At 32.7% G+C, this 20,947-nt stretch overlaps 1 protein-coding gene across 1 annotated transcript in view; it reads left to right on the forward strand.

Annotated features, from left to right (window-relative positions):
* The window catches only part of ATRNL1 (attractin like 1), a 675,777-nt gene that overhangs the window by 209,937 nt on the left and 444,893 nt on the right, over window positions 1-20,947 (forward strand). Inside the window, exon 21 of the mRNA XM_024756087.1 lies at window positions 7,954-8,006. Within this exon, the coding sequence (XP_024611855.1) occupies window positions 7,954-8,006 (53 nt within the window). The remainder of the gene's footprint in view (window positions 1-7,953; window positions 8,007-20,947) is intronic.

The following is a 20,947-nucleotide window of genomic DNA, read 5'->3' on the forward strand; positions in this document are numbered from 1 at the left end:
ATCCACTTCCACTTAATGAATAGTAAATAATCATCATGCCATATAGTCAATCAACTTATCTCTTGTGTATGTGTGAGTGCTTTCCTGTGAAAATGTAATAACTGTATGACAAGAACTGTGTGTGACTTTTTTTTTTTTTGCGGTACGCGGGCCTCTCACTGTTGTGGCCTCTCCCATCGTGGAGCACAGGCTCCGGACGCGCAGGCTCAGTGGCCATGGCTCACGGGCCCAGCTGCTCCACGGCATGTGGGATCTTCCCGGACCAGGGCACGAACCTGTGTCCCTTGCATCGGCAGGCGGACTCTCAACCACTGCGCCACCAGGGAAGCCCCAGTTTGTATTTTTAATGTGAAATATTTTCTCAATTATCAGTAATTTCAATTTTTATTTTATTTTGATCCAGTAATTATTTTTAAATTGTTTCTTAATTTCAAAGACTTTAAATTGTTAATTAAAAAAATCTCTTCATTGACTTGTTTTGTAAATCTGAACTTTTTAAATAGACTTTAATTTTATAGCAGTCGTAGGTTCACAGCAATATTGAACAGAAGGTACAGAAATATACCCCTACCCCATAGATTCATAGCTTCTCCCATTATCAATACCCCTCACCAAAGAGGTACATTTGTTACAATTTATGACCCTACATTGACACATCATTATCACCCAAAGTCCAGAGTTTACGTTCAGGTTCACTTTTAGCTTTGTGCATTCATTCTGTGGGTTTTGATAAATATGTAATGGCATGTATTCATCATCATAGTATCATACACAATACTTTAACTGACCTAAAAATCCTCAGTACTTCTCTTATTCATCCCTCCCTCTCTCCTAACTTCTGACAACCACTGATCTTTGTACTGTTTCTGTAGTTTTGCCTTTTCAAAAATGTCATGTAACTGGAATCATATAGTATATAGCCTTCTCAGAATGGCTCCTTTCACTTAGGAATATGCATTTTCATGGCTTGATTGTTCGTTTCTTTTTAGTGTTGAATAACTTTCCATCATTTGGATGTACCACAGTTTATCCACTCACCTACTGGAGAACATCTTGGTTGCTTCCAAATTTTGGCAATTATGAATAAAGCTGCTATAAACAACCATGTGTAGGTTTTTATGTGGACATACGTTTTCAACTCCTTTTGGTCAATACCAGTGAGTGCAATTGTTGGATCATATGGTAACAGTATGTTCAATTTTGTAAGAAACTGGCAAAATGTCTTTGAAAGTGGCTGTACCATCTTTCATTTCCACCAGCAAAGACTGAGAGTTCCTGTTGCTCCACATTCCACATACCTGTGAGCATTTCGTGCTGTCAGCATTCTGGATTTTGGCCATTCTAATAGGTGTGTAGTGGTATCTCACTGTTTTAATTTGAATTTCCCTTATGACATACTATGTGCAGCATCTTTTCACATGATTTTTTTTTCTGTCTGTAATCTTCTTTGGTGAGATATCTGTTCAGATCTTTGGCCTGTTTTTTAAATGGGATATTTGTTTTCTTACTGTTGAGTTTTAACAGTTCTTTATATATTTTGGATAACAATCTTTTATCAGATTTGTTTTTTGCAAATATTTTCTTCTAGTCTGTTGCTGTATTCTTCATGTGTATTTCACTCATCATAATGTTTTGATATTCATTCACATTCTTGCATCCATGTAGCTATAATTTGATGATTTTCAGTGTTGTAGAGTATTTCATTGTATGATTATAGCACACTTCATTTAATCACTTCTATTTTTTGATTTGATAATTCTGGTTTTGTTTTTTCACCATTACAACTAATGAGCTTATGAGTATTCTCATCTATGTCCCCTGGTTCACAAGTGCATACATTTTTGATAGGTCTGTGTTGGGCATCCATTTTTTCAATTTTAGAGGATTAACTCATAAAATTGTTATATGAAATTATACTCCTTCCAGGGCTCTATGATTTTCTTAATGCTCTACACTCTTGACAATACTTGATGTTATAGGAGATTTTAAATTTAAGGATTCTGATGGATATATAACTGATATGTTGTAATTTGAATTTGCATTTTCTTAAGAACTGAAGTGGTTCTTTAGTTCTTAAAGGTTTAGTATGTATAATATTATAAAAGTTTCGTATGTTTAATCATCAATTGAACTTCTCTTTTATGAAATAGTGCTCTTTCAAGTTTCTTGTGATTCTTTTCTATGGTATTCTCTTTTGGTTAATCATTTGTAATAATGTATTATGCATTCTTGATGCATGTCTTTTGTTGATGATATGTGTGGTAAATGCCACTGTGTGGATTGCGTTTCACACTGTTTTTTATGTCTTTGATGAAGAGAAGTTCTTAATTTTAATATCCAATATATCAGTCTTTTCCATATGGTTAGTGCTTTTGGGGGGTTCTGTTTGAGACTTCCTTGTCTTCCCCTTTGTTAGGTAATATCACCAAGGTGTCCAGATGGTTTTAGGTTTTTCTTTGTGGCCATGTTTTAATTACTTCTTTAAAATAAGATATAAACTATTGAATTTCTTTAAAAGTAATAAACTATTCAGATTTTTAATCTCATCCTAAGTCTCTTTTATTCTTTGGCTTTAAGAATTTTTTCTTTTTGTTTTACCAGTTTTACTATGATTGCTTAGTTATTATTATTGTTTATTCATTTATCATGTTGGGCATTTCAGAAAGTTCAGCCAGTACTCTTCAAGTGTTGCTTCTTCTCCATTCTCTCTGTCTTCTGCTTTTGGAGTCCAGTAACACCAGAACTTTTATATCTTTTTCATATTTTTCCACTCTCTCCTGACCTATTTTTCAGTTTACTCTTGTTTTTCCTCTGTGTGTAATTTGCTGTTAATCTCATCCATTCAGTTCCTAATTTTGGTTATTGTATTTTCATTTTCTTGTTTTTATATTTTCCAGTTTTTCAGACTAAATTATTATTCTTAATCTGTTATAGTTTTTAATTGCCTTTTATAGTTTACAAAATTTAGACAAATTTTTAATCTTGCGTGTAATCTCCTCCAATATAATAGCTATTTTAAAGCCATTGGCTTTTCCTAGATAATATCTAAATTCCCATGGCTCTCTATTTCCATCATCCTTTGTTTTTCCTGGTTCCTATTCTTGTTTTCTTACCTATTTCCATGCCCAGTTATTTTTTTATTTTGTACTGATACCATATTTGCAAAATATATTTATAGAAAATATGAGACCATGGGTTAAATCTTAGGGGAATTTGATTCTGCTCTGTGTCTGAGGGCACATAGCATTAATCATTTTCAGGAATAAGGATGGTTCAAAGTAGATCTGCAGTCTCTGGAAGGCCTTTTTATAACCTTAAACCTAAGATTACACTTTGGGACTAAACTCATGAACCTTTGGTGGCCCTGGAGTCCAATCCTTTTCCTGTGAAATGCTGTTCCTATTCATAATTGGCGAAAAAGGGATCCCCGAAATGATTCTACGTCCTGGGAGTCCATTCTTCTCTGCATCCTGGCCTGGTAATTTTTCACTCTTTTGCTCTCCAATACTTTTAAGCATTAAAAAAAAAAAACCTACTGTTTTTAGTAGTCTTCAACTACCTAGTTACTTCTGTTTATTATTATTGGACTTTGAAATCCATAAACAGCCTTACAATTCTAGAACCTGTATCTCCTCAGGTTCTATTTCAGTATTTACTGTACCTTCATGTCTGAATTTTTGTTTATTTAGGATACATTGTCTGAGAAGTGTGGTGTCAATATTAATACTATTATAGTGCTTAATATCATTTTGTTTATATTATATGGTATTATTTTTATGGGTTTCTTTAGAGGAAGAACAAAGCAAAAGCAAGGGTGTTTTACCATATGTATAACTTTCATAATTTTTCATAAAAACACAAATTTATCAGATTCTCAGCTGTTTTAAATCTGTTATGATATTTCAAAATTATAGCAACTAGATGTCCCTCTTTTTAGCTTCTGAGTAGAAAAATTATATCTTGTGATAAAATATGTATATATATTTAAACATTTAAATCAATAGGAACAAAATGAAATGCTATATTTTAACACTTAGAAATGTGGAATTATTTTATATTCTGTTTTTTAGAAAGTGATACTTATCATGTAATGTGATCATTCACATAAATGGTAACCATTATTTAGGTGACATATAATGATAATATTTACCCTTTCAAAGTCCCTAATGAATATTTCAGCCTAAATCTGTTTTTTAAAAAGGTCTGGCTGTTTGCTTAGTGGGAATAGAGGATGATTATCTCTTTGCTTAGTCACAGAAATACTTTGAAGTTATGTTTTTAATTAAGCCATGCAGAAGATTTCTGAGGCTTTTAATGTTTGTATCTAATATTTATACAGAAAGATGCTGAATTTTATTTTTTAAATTTTTTAAGATGCTGAATTTTAAAAACATTACCTAGCTTACATATCAGAATTATTTTTACTGTAATTTATATAGTACAATATTAATTTGTTTAAAGAATTATTATTTATATCTATACTTTTCCCTTCATATTCTCTTTACCTCTTATAATCAGAGTTTGAATTTGATCAAATACTTTTTCTCAAATTATTTATGATATGAATTAGATTAGTACATATTCACATCTCAAATAATTGTATTGAAATATAATAAAAACTTTATGTATAACAAAAATATTATTGTGGACAGATCCTAAGGTGACTACTACTGATCTCTGCCTTCTGGTATTCACACATTATTGTATAATCCCCTTTCACTGAGTCTGGGCAGGACATGTGACTTGGTTCTAAACTAGAAAATTTAGCAAAGGTGATGGGGTATCACTTCTATGGTTATGTTTAGTGTTTTGTGTGTGTGTATGGTGTGAGGATTGGGTCTAATCTTGTATTTTTCAAAATGGCCATCCAGTTGTCTCAGTACCATTTAAGATGATGAATGTCTTTACTCCAGTCATTCAGAACACTATGCTTATCTTATACTAGATTTCTAGATTTTTCTGGAATTTCTGGAATTTTGTTTCTGGAATTTCTCTTCTGTACCATTTATCTTTCTATTTATGTACTGATGCCATACTGTTTTAATTTTATAGATGTTGAGTATATTTTAATGTCTTTTCAGTCTAGCTCCCCTCAAAGCTCTTCCTTTTCATTGCTGTTTCTAGCTATTCTTGTATGTTTATTTCTTTATATGAACATTAAGATCAACTTTTCTAGCTCCTTTAAAGCTCATTAGAATTTTTATTAGATCAAATTAACCATTGTCATTGAAATGAACTGACAACCTGATGATGTTGAGATAGCCTAATGAAAAATGAGGAATATCTTTCAGTTTATTTATATCTACTTTTGTGTTTTTCAGGCTGAATTTTATGCCTAAAATTTCATTATGTTTCCTCTGCAACTGTTTATTTCCTCAGTTGTTTGTAAGCACTGGTGATTCTTTAAATAGTACCTGAAATTAAAATACCAAAAATTGGTGTTTAAGCTCACTCAACTCATAATTATATATTTTGAAAATACTTCTGATACATTCAAAATTCTTTCAATAATTATTAATATAAAGCCTTTTAGACAATGTGTGTTTCTAATTTGCTTTCTTGAGTTTGAAAATATAAAAGAGAATGTCATTTTTATATTGGACACCTTCAAGACCTCTATAAGGCCTCTGAGTTTAATTCTTAACAAGGTGGTGTTAATTCCTTATTTGTGTCAAAATTCTGAGCTTGAGTTATAAAAGCCAGCAGAAGTTACTTCTGAAACAAGAGCATATAATTTCATCCTTCTGAGAAAATGTGTGTTTTGGAGAAAATAAATTTTTTTTTTTTTTGCTGTACGGGGGCCTCTCACTGTTGTGGCCTCTCGCGTTGCGGAGCACAGGCTCCGGATGCGCAGGCTCAGCGGCCATGGCTCACGGGCCTAGCCGCTCCATGGCATGTGGGATCTTCCCGGACCGGGGCACGAACCCATGTCCCCTGCATTGGCAGGCGGACTCTCAACCACTGCACCACTAGGGAAGCCCTGGAGAAAATAAAATTTTAAGTATTCCTTTTAAAAACAAATTATGTTGAAATAAACATGTTACAATAATTTCCAGTCCAATATATTATTATATAATTTGAATAAACTAATTATTAATAACAAAAATGAAAGCTTCATATCTTCCGTATTAGAAAATAGGTTTGTATTGGAGCTCTTAAAGTCAATTCATAGATAAATTAAAAAGTACTTGAAATCCCTTGTCATTTGTCAAAGTTATTCATCTTAGATTGCTATGTGAACTTGAAAGCCATCTATTTAGGCAGTAAGATATACAGGGAATACCATGCATAACACAGCAGGGAATATTATGTTGAATATTTTCCTATTCTAAAAATAGTATTGTGATACCCATTTGCAACAAGTCACGTTCACTTTTTGTGGGAGAAAAAGGAGTTATAATGGTATTGTAAATCAGTCCTTTATGTATATACTTGGTACAAAGTGATAGGATTTAAGTAGGTGAGTCTAAAGGAAGGGACAATAGTATAGGAATAGTATAGATTCTGAAGTGCTTAACCTAGCAGTAATGAGTATGATCATTTTTGAAAGCTAGAAAACTACTATATAACACACATTTAAAAAGTAACTTTTGGAGAAGTCACAGAAAACCTAAGATTACCCCTAAGTTCCTTTTTTCCAGAGAATAAAGTTAGGGCTTTAATATATAAAGGGCTATATATTTCTACTTTAATCTTGTAGTTACTGTAGAAAAGTATTTATTCTTCAACTCATTTTTTTTTATGGATGCAAAAAATTATCAAGCACATGACTGAAAATTGCATTCAGAATGTAACTGATTATTTACTTTATTATTCTCAACTGTTCGACCCTTCATTAATTCAAATATATATGTATTAAAATTATTCCTCAGTTCTAAGTAACTCTACTAAAACTAAAGACATTTTTGGAAGAATTTTCTCACCTTTTAATATTCTGCATATAATTTAAATATTGAATCACTTTATACAATTACCCTTGTGTACATTTTATAATAATTAAATTTGGATGGTGTTCCAAGAAGTAGTATTATGCAAAGCCAAGCTATATATCTGTTAGTCACTAATTGTCATTTTAATTGAATTGTAGAAATAAGGATTGAAAGAATATGGGCTTCACACATTTTCAAAATACTTATGATTTTCTCCCACTGCTATAGTTAACCATAATTTTAAAGAATTTAACTTAGAATTCATGAGCTTGAACACTCATGTGTTCTTTCATTTTGTTATAATCTGCTTACATGAATTTAGAGTTTGAACTCCTGAATTTAGGGCTGGATGATTTAGAGAAAACTTTCCTCCATTACACAATTGAGGAGGGTTTTTTTTCAGTGTGTGGGCCTCTCCCGTTGCGGAGCACAGGCTCCGTATGCGCAGGCTCAGCGGCCATGGCTCACGGGCCCAGCCGCCCCGCGGCGTGTGGGATCTTCCCGAACCGGGGCACGAACCCGTGTCCCCTGCATCGGCAGGCGGACTCTCAACCACTGGGCCACCAGGGAAGCCCGAGGAGGTCTTTTTAAAATACAGATTCATTGGTTTAGAAACTGGGGAAAAATATATTAATTTCAAAGAATACCAGAAGTAAGAAAAAGATGTGATTTATGAATTCCCACAACTTTTTCCCCCTACCTAAAAATGTCTTTAAATCTTTATCCAGACTTGAAAATTCTTCCCCATATTGTTAAGGGAGAATACATATCCCCCAAACTTTTATCCCATCCCCTATATTCCTCTTGTGTATGTTTGTCTTTTCCACTTATTTCTTCTCTCATGCATTCCCGTATATAGGCTTTCTACATTAATTCTTTTGAAGATTTGTTTTTAAAACTTCAATTAATAGTAGTTTTTAAGATGTTTTAATGTAGAGTTTAATTACTTTTTTGCTGTAATGAAAAACATGAGGCTTTTGAATTTTGTTGCTTAATAGTAAATGAGATTTTTGTATTTCTGCAGATGTGACTCTGAAAATCGCTATGTTGGTAATCCACTTAGAGGAACATGTTATTGTAAGTATTTGTATTTTTTATTTTAAATAGTTGGTTTGTTTTATTAGTTTCAGGTGATTTTTCAGGTAATAAAATTCATATTGAATAACTGATGTTGTCATTAATATGTTACCATTTCTATTTTTAAATCTTTTAACTCCATATATATTGCTAAGAAAGTCAATGTCTTCTTGCGATATTCTCTAATTATATTTGGTGCATTTTTTTCTACTCTGAAGAGTAAAACAGCAATAGATCTTATTCTGAACATGCAACAAAATATAGAACTTGAGTAAACTCAGCTGGATTTTGATGTAATCTTTTTCATTATGATTAAATTTTGAACAGATAGAATTTTGTGATAGATTTTTCCGGGAGGCAATTTTGGTTATTACTAAAAAGCTGCGCTGATTTTGTACTGAAAGATCCTTTTATTGGGTAATGATCATATGGCAGATGTATGTTTAACTTTCAAGAAACAAACTATTTCCAAAATGGTTGTATTATTTTACATTTCCAGTAGCAGTGTATGAGATTTTCAGTTCTTCAGGATCTCTCGGTAAAAAAACCTTTTGTAGGTTTCATCATATCTTTTTTTATGTAGACAATAATGTGTTCTGCAAATAATGGAATTTGATTACTTCATTTTCTCGCTGGATGCCTTTTTTTTTTTTTTGGTCTTATTGCATTGGTACCTCTGGTATCATGTAAAAAGATATGATAAGCATGCAATTATTTTTGACTTGTTCCTGATCTTGGAAAGCACTCAGTCTTTCACCATTAAGTGTGTTGTAAACTTTTCATATATGCCTTTATTAAGTTGAGGAAATTCCCTTCTATTCCTACTCTGTTGAGTATTTTTATCAAGAATGGATGATTTTTATGTCATACATTTTTTCTACCTCAATTGAGATGTCCATAAGGTGTTTCTGTTTTACTTTGTTAGTGTAGTAATTTTAGTTTCAAAAATTAATGGATGGTATCACATTATAGGGATATATCACTGTTTTTGGTCCATTTACCAGTTGATGGACATTGGGATTATTTCTAGGCTTTGGCTATTAGAAAAATGCTGACATTTAGATAGTCTATATACTTTCGTTTTTGGGGGGTTAGATTCCTAGGAGTGGAATTGTGAGGTTAGATGATATGCTTATGGTCAAGAAATTGTCAAATGATTTTATAGCATGGATATACCGTTTTACATTCCCACTAGCAATTTATATATGTTTCAGTTTTTCTACATTCTCATCAACACTTTATATTGTCTATCTTTTTGATTATAGCCATTCTAAAGTATTAGTAGTATCTTGTGGTTTAAATTTGCATTTCTATTATGACTAATAACTCTGAGTTCAATTTCATGTGTCCATGTCTTGAACATGTTTTGTTAGATATGTAAAATACTAATTTCCTAATACTTTTGTTGCTATTTCAAATAGTATCTTTTAAAACTACATTTTCTATTTGTTTGATATGGTAAAATGAACTTCATTTTAGTATACTGATCTGACATTCATAAAGGTCAGTGAACTCTGTTATTAATTCTAATAGTTTATAAATGTTTGATTTTTAAATACAGTTAGTTATATTACATGCAAATAACTTTTATTCCTCATTTTTCCAATTTTTTTATCCCATTATTGGGATGGTTGGGATCTCTCTTTCAGTGCTGAGTCAAAGTGATGGTAGTAGACATTACCATCAAGTTGAGAGTTTGCTATAATTTATAGAATATTCCCTGTATCAAGTTAAGAAAATTCCTGTCTATATTAGTGTGCTGCAAGATTTCATCATGAGTGACTTTTTCCTTTACCTTGTTATATATGAAGCTGAATTAATAGATTTTCATTAATTAGACATCTTTTCATTCTGGGATAAACCGAACATAGTTATGATATATTATTTTTGGGGATACTGCTAAATATTATTTGTTTATATTTTATTTAGGATTATTTTCAGTATAAATGAATGCAGACTATATTTTTACATTATTTTTTTCTGATTAATTGACCTTTGAGTTGTTGTTTTTCTTTTCTAACTTCATATTGTGTAACTATGGTAATAACTTTTAAAGTTGAATTTGACAAGATTGCTGTTTTTTTAAAATTTTTTTAACGTCTTTATTGGAGTATAATTGCTTTACAATGGTGTGTTAGTTTCTGCTTTATAACAAAGTGAATCAGCTATACATATACATATGTTCCCATATCCCCTCCCTCTTGCATTTCCCTCCCACCCTCCTTATCCCACCCCTCTAGGTGGTCACAAAGCACGAAGCTGATCTCCCTGTGCTATGTGGCTGCTTCCCACTAGCTATCTATTTTACATTTGGTAGTGTATATATTTTAAAACAAGAATAGTTAAAAAATATCAAGTGAACTTCAAAGGTTAGCTAAATTCACCTGAGATCTCTGGGTCTCGTGCTTCTTTATTGGTAGTCTTTTGTTGTTGTTGTTCATCTTTTTTTCCCCCCATATTATAGCATTAGCTTTGGGTTTATTCATCCTTTCCACTGATTTTGTTTTCTAGTTCATCAGTTTTAGGTTTTGTCTTTAGTAATGTCCTTCTCTTTTATAGTTTATAATTGTTGTTTTGCCTACAGTTGATATGTTGTCTTATTAATATTATTTTCTACATAGTTTATGGTTCAATTTTTATATTCTTTTTGTATTTTATGTAAGAATTTTCTTAATTTCAATTAAGTAAATCTTATTAAAACCATCTTTTAATTATGTTTTCTAATTTTCTTGAGAATGCAGCATAAAAAGATTCCAAAACTTACTAAGGTATTTTTGTAGCCTATGGGACATTTGACAGTGTTTGGAGGCATTTTTATGTATCACAAGTAGGAGTGGGTCCTATGGACTTCCAGTGGGTAGAGGGTGTTATGTATTCTACAATGCACATGAGAGCTCCTTAGAACAAAGAATTATCGGACCCAAAATTTCAACATTGTGGGGGCTGAGAAATCCTGATTTAGAGGTTTAATCAGATACAGATATGATTTTGGAGGAAACACTATTTCACAGGTGGGTTTGTGTTCTTCATGTGGCAGAAGTAAGTAATGTCTGCAAGTCTCTCTTTTTATGTTCTTAGCAGAGACTGATGCGCAATGTTAGATTGTAGTTGATTAAGAGTTGTAAGCTGGTATTCTAACTACTTTATTTCTTGATTGAAAAACTTTTGTAAAATCAGATTTCCTCATGCGAGGTATTTGCTTTCTCATTGGTACAGTCATATAGGAAAGGCATGATAAATGCTTTAATTTGTTTTTTTTAATTACTGGTTTTCAAAATAAAGAACTGTTTGCTTAATATCTTTCCAAGGTGACAACTAGATTTGTTGTTTTTGTGTTGTAAATTTCTGGACACAAACATATTTAATATGTTTCAATCCACTTGCAATTATTTTCTTTACTGATGTTTATATTATCATTTTCTATGTCTTTTAGTTGATCCTTGTTGTCTATATTTTTCACATTCATTTTGTTTTACTTCTCTCAAACATCCTGGATTTTATGGAGACATATTTTTGTCTGATTTCTTAAAATTAGATATTCTTAATTGATTCTTCTTGAATCTTTAGTGTTTCTTGTGTCCCAAAGGAGTAACTAGTTACAATTATGGACACAAGTAAATTACATTCCATTTTTTTAGGAATAATAAATATACTAATATTTAAGCCTTTTATATTTGAGACTAAGCTGATTTTTCTTTAGATCAGTGCTATCCAAAATAAATATAATGTAAGCCACATGTGGAATTAAAATTTTTCTACTAGCTACATCACAAAAATTAAACAGGTGAAATCATTTTGAATAATATATTCTATTTAATTCAGCATACCTAAAATGTTATTTTAATATGTCACAGTATAAAAAATCATCAATGACCTATCTTTTTTTTTTTAGTTTTTCTTCTAGGTGTTTGAAATACAGTTTGTATGCTATACTAATGGCAGTCCCAATTCAAATCAGTCACATTTAAGTTACTCAGTAGGCACATGTGAATAGTGGCTACCATATTGGACAGCTCATCTATTATATAGGACTCTCACCCTCTTTTAAAAATGTTAAAAGGATAGTCATGAAGCACTAGATGGCAGTCTTGTCATTTGTTATGAGACCTTTAAAGTTTAATAACATTTAAAAGAAATGGTGTTTAAAAAAAAAAAGAAAAGGTCAGTAGTTCTTGTAATAGTGTTAATGGAAACGATTCTGATTTTAAAGATTGGAGTGAAATTTAAAATGCAGGTCCACACTGTAACTTGAAGCAATTGAGTGCAATGTGGTGTTAATTTAATTGAATGTAATACTTCAGCAGTTATATCCTATAGACAGTCATAGTAGTTTTTTAAACTTCAATTTAAAACCCCAAACCAAATGTATTAGATAGTTATCATGCATCACATGGAATAAAAAGAGTTTCTAGCAATGATATCAAATTTGATTGACCCTTGTAAACATTGAAGTACTCCTCTTGGCAAATATGAAAAGTAGTAACCACAAAGTAGTATAGTTTCTTTTTTTCTTAAATGCTTTTTAAAAAATTATAACAACAATTATAATGAAGAAAAACTTAAACACAAGATGAAAGACTCGACTATGAAAATGTTATATAGAGGGTATATTTCAATGAGTAGAATCAGAGTACGGAAAGTCGCTTACTGAAATCATCTACTTTTTGCTCCTACTATGTGTAATGTCCACACTGTCAATTGTATTTCAGTATATTTCCAAGTAATCTAACATATTTGGGTTTTTTTCTCCTTTTACTCTGAACAATTACTATTTTACTTGATTTTCTCCTATTGCTGTGTAGAGTTCAGTGTGCAATTTTGTGATGAAAATAATACACTGCCTCTTTTAAGAGTAAGGAATTTAATTACTTTTATATTCAGTGTTCACCTGTACCACTCATCACATCTTACCTTAGATTATATTACTAAAAATCAAAATACTTATCTATTCATCCCACTGTAAACCCTTTAATTATTATTGATTTATTTAATTAATGTTTGTCTTGGGCTGAAAGACATTATTTATAAGCATATTATTTATTGAATTTGATTTTTTTCTTTTGTTTGATAAAAGAGAGATAATATTTCTAGTAAGTGTTATTATAGCTGTAAATTAAAATAACAAATATCAGTCTCAATTTTATTACTTAAAATGCTATGTCATACAAAACAGTGAAAGCAATTAAAACTTGAATTAACCTTATATTTAGTTTATTCTAAAAGGTTCTCCCCTTTTAAATGAAATATACTGTACTTCAATGGTTTATGTGACTTTTTAACTAATAAATAGCAATTTAAATAGGGTCTGGCTGGTCCATCTGCAAATAGAGCAGAAGTGACCTTGATCAACACAGAAAATCTAAATTCTTATATTTCACAAATTGAAGATGTGATGGATTGAAGATTATCTGACAAAACATAAATGAATCACATGGTTGACATTTTAATCTTATTCTTTGATTCATGTGTTCTTATTACATTTTATGAAGCTTATATTCTAGTGTTTTAAAATGTTTATTTCAGAATTATTTAATATTTTAGCATATTACAAAATGAAGGACAATACAGCACAATTATGAAAAAGTTAAAAATAACTGAGAGAGGGACTTCCCTGGTGGTCCAGTGGTTAAGACTCTGCACTTCCACTTCAGGGAGCACAGGTTCAATCCCTGGTCTGGGAACTAAGCCAAAAAAAAAAAAAAATAGCTGAGAGAAAAAAAATTGCTACTGAATTAACCTAGAAGAGAGATGAAAATTTATTTGACTGTATACTTATAATAAAAGTGTTATATTATTCTGGTTATGTAAATAACATAACACACTGTAAAAATAATTAAATAAAACAAAAAAAAGTTTAATGAGGAAAACAGAAATGTCTGAAAACCTCCCACCAGGGCTCCCAAGTGGAGCTGTGCTGTCTGTGCCCTCTGCAAAGGTGCCCAGCTGCGAGGCAGAGTGGTAGCTCATCTCCTGAACTTACTTTTCTCGCTTTATCTGTCTTGAGCAAGGGTTGATAGCTCCTTATTTGTATGAAGATGTTGAATGTGCTTTTCTTTTCTTTTTTTTACTTGTGAATTTGTTTTTATTTTTATTGTGCTATAGGGGATGGGTTGGGAAATATCTCTGCAAGTTATGCCATACTAGGGAAATGTCCATTCTCATTTCCCTGGGGTAGCTTTCCGAGCTTTTTCTTTTTCTTGGAGCTGCTGCTCTTGCTGGCAGCAGCCTCTTCAGGTCCACTGCAGAGTAGCTCCTCCTTGGAAGAGAATTGCCTCTTTTTCTTGGGAAATGCTGAATGCATGTCTTTCTAAATAACTTATGTCCTGAGAACGATTTTACATAAAAGGAGTAATAGCATATATAATATTCCTATTGTGAACAACTTTTTTCCACAGATATATAGCTCATTATTTAGGATCATTTATTAAATAAAACTGGAAAACCACCTGATTTTAAAATAGTGGTAATACTAGTTAAACTTTATTGAGCACTTGTGCCAGGCTATTTTAAGCTTTTTACATTTATTAGCTTGTTTAATCCTCAAATGAGAAGGGTATGGTTATTTTTTTTTTTCATCTTTATTGGAGTATAATTGCTTTACAATGTTGTGTTAGTTTCTGCTGTACAACAAAGTGAATCGGCTATATGTATACATATATTCCCGTATACCCTCCCTCGTGAGCCTCCCTCCCACCCTCCCTATCCCACCCCTCTAAGTCATCACAAAGCATCGAGTTGATCATCCCCTGCTATGCAGCAGCTTCCCACTAGCCATCCATTTTACATTTGGTAGCGTATATATGTCAGTGCTACTCTCTCACTTCGTCCCAGCTTCCCTTCCCCACACTCTGCATCCTCAAGTCCATTCTCTATGTCTGCGTCTTTATTCCTGCCTTGCCACTAGGTTCATCAGTACCATTTTTTAGATTCCATATATATGCGTTAGCATACAGTATTTGTTTTTCTCTTTCTGACTTACTTCACTCTATGACAGGCTCCAGGTCCATCCATCTCATTTCAGATAACTCAATTTCATTCCTTTTTATGGCTGAGTAATATTCCATTGTATATGTGTGCCACATCCTTATCCATTCATCTGTCAATGGACATTTAGGTTGTTTCCATGTTCTGGCTATTGTAAATAGTGCTGCAGTGAACATTGTGGTACATGACTCTTTTTGAATTATGGTTTTTTTCAGGGTACTTGCCCAGTAGTGGGCTTGCTGGGTCATATGGTAGTTCTATTTTTAGTTTTTTAAGGTATGCTTATTATTGCCATTGTTTAATTTGAGGGAAAAGAGGCAGAGAAAGTTTAATTCATTTGTGTAAGATCACACGGCTAGGAAATGTCAAAGCCAGTTTCAATCCAGGCAGCCTGGGTCTATACCCACCTCTGGATCTATACCACTAACTCTCAACCACAGGTAATAAAACTAGAGCAACAAAAATTCGCAGTATATTTAACCTAAGAGTTGTTTTTATATGAATAAGGTAAAAACATCATGTTAAAGGAAATGAAAACAGGGACTAAATAATTAAAAATTTAAACTATTTTCTCAAATGAAGTCTTTATATGAAAATATGCTTACAAAAATTGATATATAAATTTAATGCAGTTCTAATTAGAATTCATTCAGTTCAATTTTTTCTTTTTTTTTTTTTTTTTTGGACAGGGAAGCCCTCAGTTCAATTTTTTGAAGAGAATGCATAGAATAAATTATCTTAAAGTTTATTTTATATGCTGCACTTTTAGAATATTCAGTAAAATTGTGAAAAGGAAGATTAGTGAGAAACTCCCACCTGATAGATATTCATACATAGGGAAACTCTAACTGTACTGGTTCCTATTCTGGTATAGGAATCCATTAACAAAACGGAGTTCAGGATTAGATTCCTGAACATTTGGGAATTTATATGGTAGTCATTGTATTTTTATAAAAGTTCTTAATGACTTAATCTGCTTGTTCTAAAATATCCCAGACTTTACCTTAGATTGTGGCTTTTGTATTTACTATTTTTCTGCCTCAAATACTCTATCTCTAATAGTCAACTCTTACCTAAAATAGAGTCCCTTAGGTATTACAATAACTTTTTTTTTCCATCCTAATGCACTGAAATGAAATTATCTCACTTGTTTGTTAACTTGAACGTGGGTTTTCTTTACTCATTAGAAAGAAAATCTGTGAACCCAAGACCTCCTGTTGTTGGAACCTATACTTAGAAAAGCCTGTGGCTCCTAGGAAGACTTTCAGTAAATGTATACTGGAGTACACATGTAAATTATTAACAAATGAATGAATACACATGTATTGTGGCTGTATGGGCAAGTATTTTTATTGATAGGGCGTTTGACCAAAAATGTTTGGAGATCATGTTATAGGTTATCAAGTAAAAGTTGCTTTACATTATTTTTTAATTTATTTACATAAAGTAGTACAGCTTTAAGCACCAGCCATTGATTTAAATACAAATGAGTTTCAATCTTTGTTTTTCTACTTAGCCTGTGGAACATTTGCTACAAATAAAATTTAAGCAGTTTTCCATATGTCACTGCAGAATAATGGAAAGTTTAGCTACTTGGAGATACTATGAAGCAAAGGAAGGTGGCTTCTGAAGAGATCATGGTATATTATGTGAAAACCCGTAAATTAGAATCATTGACATAGAGGCATTGGTGATCATGGTCCATCCTCTTTTATTCATTGATGAAAAAAGTAAGACTCCATGGGTTGAAGTGTATATCCTAGGCCACACAATGAGTCATTCAGAGTGTGGTTAATCACAAAGGTTCTGTGCTTTTTCTGTGATATTGTATCTAGCAAGTGTTCCACTTGCAAAATTCCTGCAACAGATTTCGCCTTTGCAATTATTCTAAATGTTTCAAGTTCAATAGAAATTCTTAATTAATAATTGTAAGCATGGATAGTACTGTTCAGCAAGCAAGGAAATACTGTATTTATTGAGTATTTATTATGTGAAAAACAATATTATCATTTAAAATGCACAAGGATGACATATTCTTTTCTCCTTAATTTTTACTTACTTAAGAATTATAAATGTCATGAAGAACCTAGGGGTAAGACAGGAATAAAGACACAGACATAAAGTTCTTGATCATGGAAAAAGAAAAGAATTATACTGTTAGTGCTTGGAGAGACTGTCAGTTATTGGAATTGACTCACTTTTGTTTATTCATTCAACATATGTTTATTGACTGACTACTTTGTTGGACTCTGGGGATATTACAGAGAACAAAACATGTTCTGCTCCATTGAGGCTTATAAAGTTGTAGGGAAGATAGATATTAAACTCGTTATATAGTTACCTAGATATGATTGTCATAAGAACTCTGAATGAGAATTATAGATGCTTTGGGACTATATTACAAGAGATTACAAGAGAGCTTGACCTAATTTGTGGACCCGGGAGTAGAAGTGGGTGAAGCAAGAGAATAATGAAGCTTTGATGTGAAAGATGACTTGGTTAGTGGAGTGGTGATGGTGTGAGTATGGGAAGGAGTAGAATCAGCAGGGGCAGCTTGCACAAAGGTCAATGGCTGGAAGGAACACGACATATGATATACTAATACTTTAACACACACAACTAGGTGAAGGGGGTTAGGGGATGAGGTGTGTGAGATATGCAGGATCAAATCATGTAGCACTTTATAGGACATGTAAGGACTTAAGAAAAATCTTAAGAAAAAAGAGAAGCCATTGAAGGATGTTAAGAGGAGAGTTAAATGTTAAATTTTAATTTTAAAATAATCAGGCTGCTTGCAGTATGTCAAACAGCTCGGTGAGGGCAATAGAGCATGAAAGGATCATTTCAGTTCATTTTCTGAGGCATTGTTCCTGCAGCTACATTTTATTTTATTTATCATTTATTTATTTATTTTATGAAAGTCTTTTTGATTAACTGTTATTATCCTTTAACCGTGTTCACAAACCTCCAAGTCTACGAAAAAAAATCATGATAACAATTAACTTTTTTTTTTTACATCTTTATTGGAGTATAATTGCTTTACAATGGTGTGTTAGTTCCTGCTTTATAACAAAGTGAGTCAGTTATACATATACATATGTTACCATATCTCTTCCCTCTTGTGTCTCCCTCCCTCCCATCCTCCCTATCCCACCCCTCTAGGTGGTCACAAAGCACAGAGCTGATCTCCCTGTGCTATGCGGCTGCTTCCCACTAGCTATCTATTTTACGTTTGGTAGTGTATATATGTCCATGCCACTCTCTTACTTTGTCACAGCTTACCCTCCCCCTCCCCACATCCTCAAGTCCATTCTCTAGTAGGTCTGTGTGTTTATTCCTGCCTTACCCCTAGGTTATTCATGACATTTTTTTCCCTTAAATTCCATATATATGTGTTAATGTACAGTATTTGTCTTTCTCTTTCTTACTTCACTCTGTATGACAGACTCTAGGTCCATCCACCTCATTACAAATAGCTCAATTTTGTTTCTTTTTATGGCTGAGTAATATTCCATTGTATATATGTGCCACATGTTCTTTATCCATTCATCCGATGACGGACACTTAGGTTGTTTCCACCTCCTGGCTATTGTAAATAGAGCCTGCAGCTACATTTTAAATATGACTGTGATACATTTACACTGTGAGTATACTTGAACTTATATTAGCATAAGTTTTATCATTTAATAAACAATTGTCTAAGTTGGCAAATGCATGTACTTATACATATGCCATTGTTTAAAACATATTTGAATTCTTGATATTGTTGTCAAAGTCTGTATGCATCCTTTTCACACCCCTCAGGATGGCTGAATACATGATCATGAACTCATATATTTATGAACAAATATAAAACTATATAAATACACATATGAGAATCTGTTTGACTTTTGAAATCTTTTAGAATTAATTCAGAGCCAATATAGTGAATAATGAAAGTGAAATAATATTTATTGAATGCCTTTATTTTGTGAGACAGTCAAGCCAAATACATACTAACACAATTATGTTTAATCCACAGAGCAGTCCTATGAGGTGGGCAATTTTATCCTCCTTGTACCATTGACTCTCACTGAGGTTAATTAACCTACCTGTGATAACCCAGTTGGTAAATGGGAGATTACAGTTGGGTTCTCCTTAAATACTGTGTATAATGCTAAATTAAAAGTAAAATACAATATTCACTGGTAAAAAAGCAAATCGTTAGGCCTTAGTTCCTTCCTCAGAATATTCAAATTAAGAATTTCTGAAATTTGTATGAACAGTGCATTGATACAGCATACACAAGTCAAGGTTGATTTCACTCACTTGTGATCCTGGCGTGTTTGCCTTCTTAGACCTCAGATATATCGATAGTTCCAATATGTGTGATGGTTTTTATCACTGGTTACTACTTTCTTAAAAATGCATTATTTTATATAGCTTTCGTTAAAAGAGTAAAACAGATATTCACCATTTGCTCTTCATCACCCCCATATGTAATATACTCAGAAACTTTCTTCATAGTTCAAGTTCTCTTTAAAAATGTCTTTTCTATGTATAAATTTTAGTCATCACTTTGCAATTAATCATTAGTTTGCTGGAATATCTGACCTTTTAAAACATTTTGTGCGTTTTAAAATCTTTTCTCTTGATGTTTTATTTGCTTAAACTTTTTTTTTTTTTTGCGGTATGCGGGCCTCTCACTGTTGTGGCCTGTCCCGTTGCGGAGCACAGGCTCCGGACGCTCAGGCTCAGCGGCCATGGCTCACGGGCCTAGCCGCTCCGCGGCATGTGGGATCTTCCCGGACTGGGGCACGAACCCGTGTCCCCTGCATCGGCAGGCAGACTCTCAACCAATGCGCCACCAGGGAAGCCCTAAACTCCTTTTAACATGCTGTTTGTGTCTTATTCATGAGCTTGATTTTGTATATAATTTGTTATTAATTCTTTGTGGTGAATAGCAGCCACTTTTTTTTTTTTTGCTCCAGGACTGCTAGTCCAGTATTGACTGAACTACCTAAAAAAGTCTGCTGTTGCATATTGGAACTTCACCCTTGGTTTGCTCTAGCCAGAGAAGACTAGGCAGAGAGACTAATTATTTTACATGTTTTTATTTGTCTATACCTAAGAAATAAGTGAATTAGGAATTAGATATGCCATTTCTGGAAAGATATACAACCATATAAATCTAATTTCTTAACGTGTAAGTGTAAGTCATGTGAAAAGCACATTAAAGATCAAGGATCAAAAGAAAAAAGTTCTCTGAACACTTCTTTTAACAAATTTCCCCCGTTTTGGCCCCGGTTATGGAAGTAAAGTGTGTTTCATTCTAGAAAAGAAATAGACAAAAAAACAAATTAAAAATCACTGAAATTCTTCTATCCAGAGAAGATTATTGGTAACATTGTATCTGATACTTTCCCAGTCTTTTGTCTATGTAATGACACTGTGGTAGGCTGAATAATGGCCTCCCCCTCCAAAGAAGTCCACATCCTAATTCCTGAAACTTGTGAATATATTACCATAAATGGTAAAAGGGGATTTGCAGATATGATTCAATTAAAGATTTTGAGATGAGATTTTCCTGGATTATTCTGGTGGACCCAGTATAATTACATGCGTTCTTCTGAAAGGGTACAGAGGGAGATTTGACTACAGTAGTGGGAACTGTGATGATGGAAGGAAGAGGTTGGAAAGGATGAAGGAAGGGGTCATGAGCTAAAGAATGAGAGGTCTTCAGAAGCTGGAAGAGGCAGGAAGTGGATTCTTTTTGAATATCCTCCAGAAGGAACCACCCCTAACACTGGTTTTACCCTGTAAGACTCATTTGGACTTCAGACTTACAGAACTATAAGAGAATAAATTCATGTTGCTTTAAGCCACTAAGTTTCTGGTAATTTGTGACAGCAGCAATAAGAAGCTAATATACACTTTTAGTGTATTTATTTCTTTTCCAAACATGGCATGACAAAGGA

Source organism: Neophocaena asiaeorientalis, unplaced genomic scaffold (genome assembly GCF_003031525.2).
Source record: "Neophocaena asiaeorientalis asiaeorientalis breed wild unplaced genomic scaffold, Neophocaena_asiaeorientalis_V1.1 scaffold85, whole genome shotgun sequence".
Classification (NCBI taxonomy): domain Eukaryota; kingdom Metazoa; phylum Chordata; class Mammalia; order Artiodactyla; family Phocoenidae; genus Neophocaena; species Neophocaena asiaeorientalis.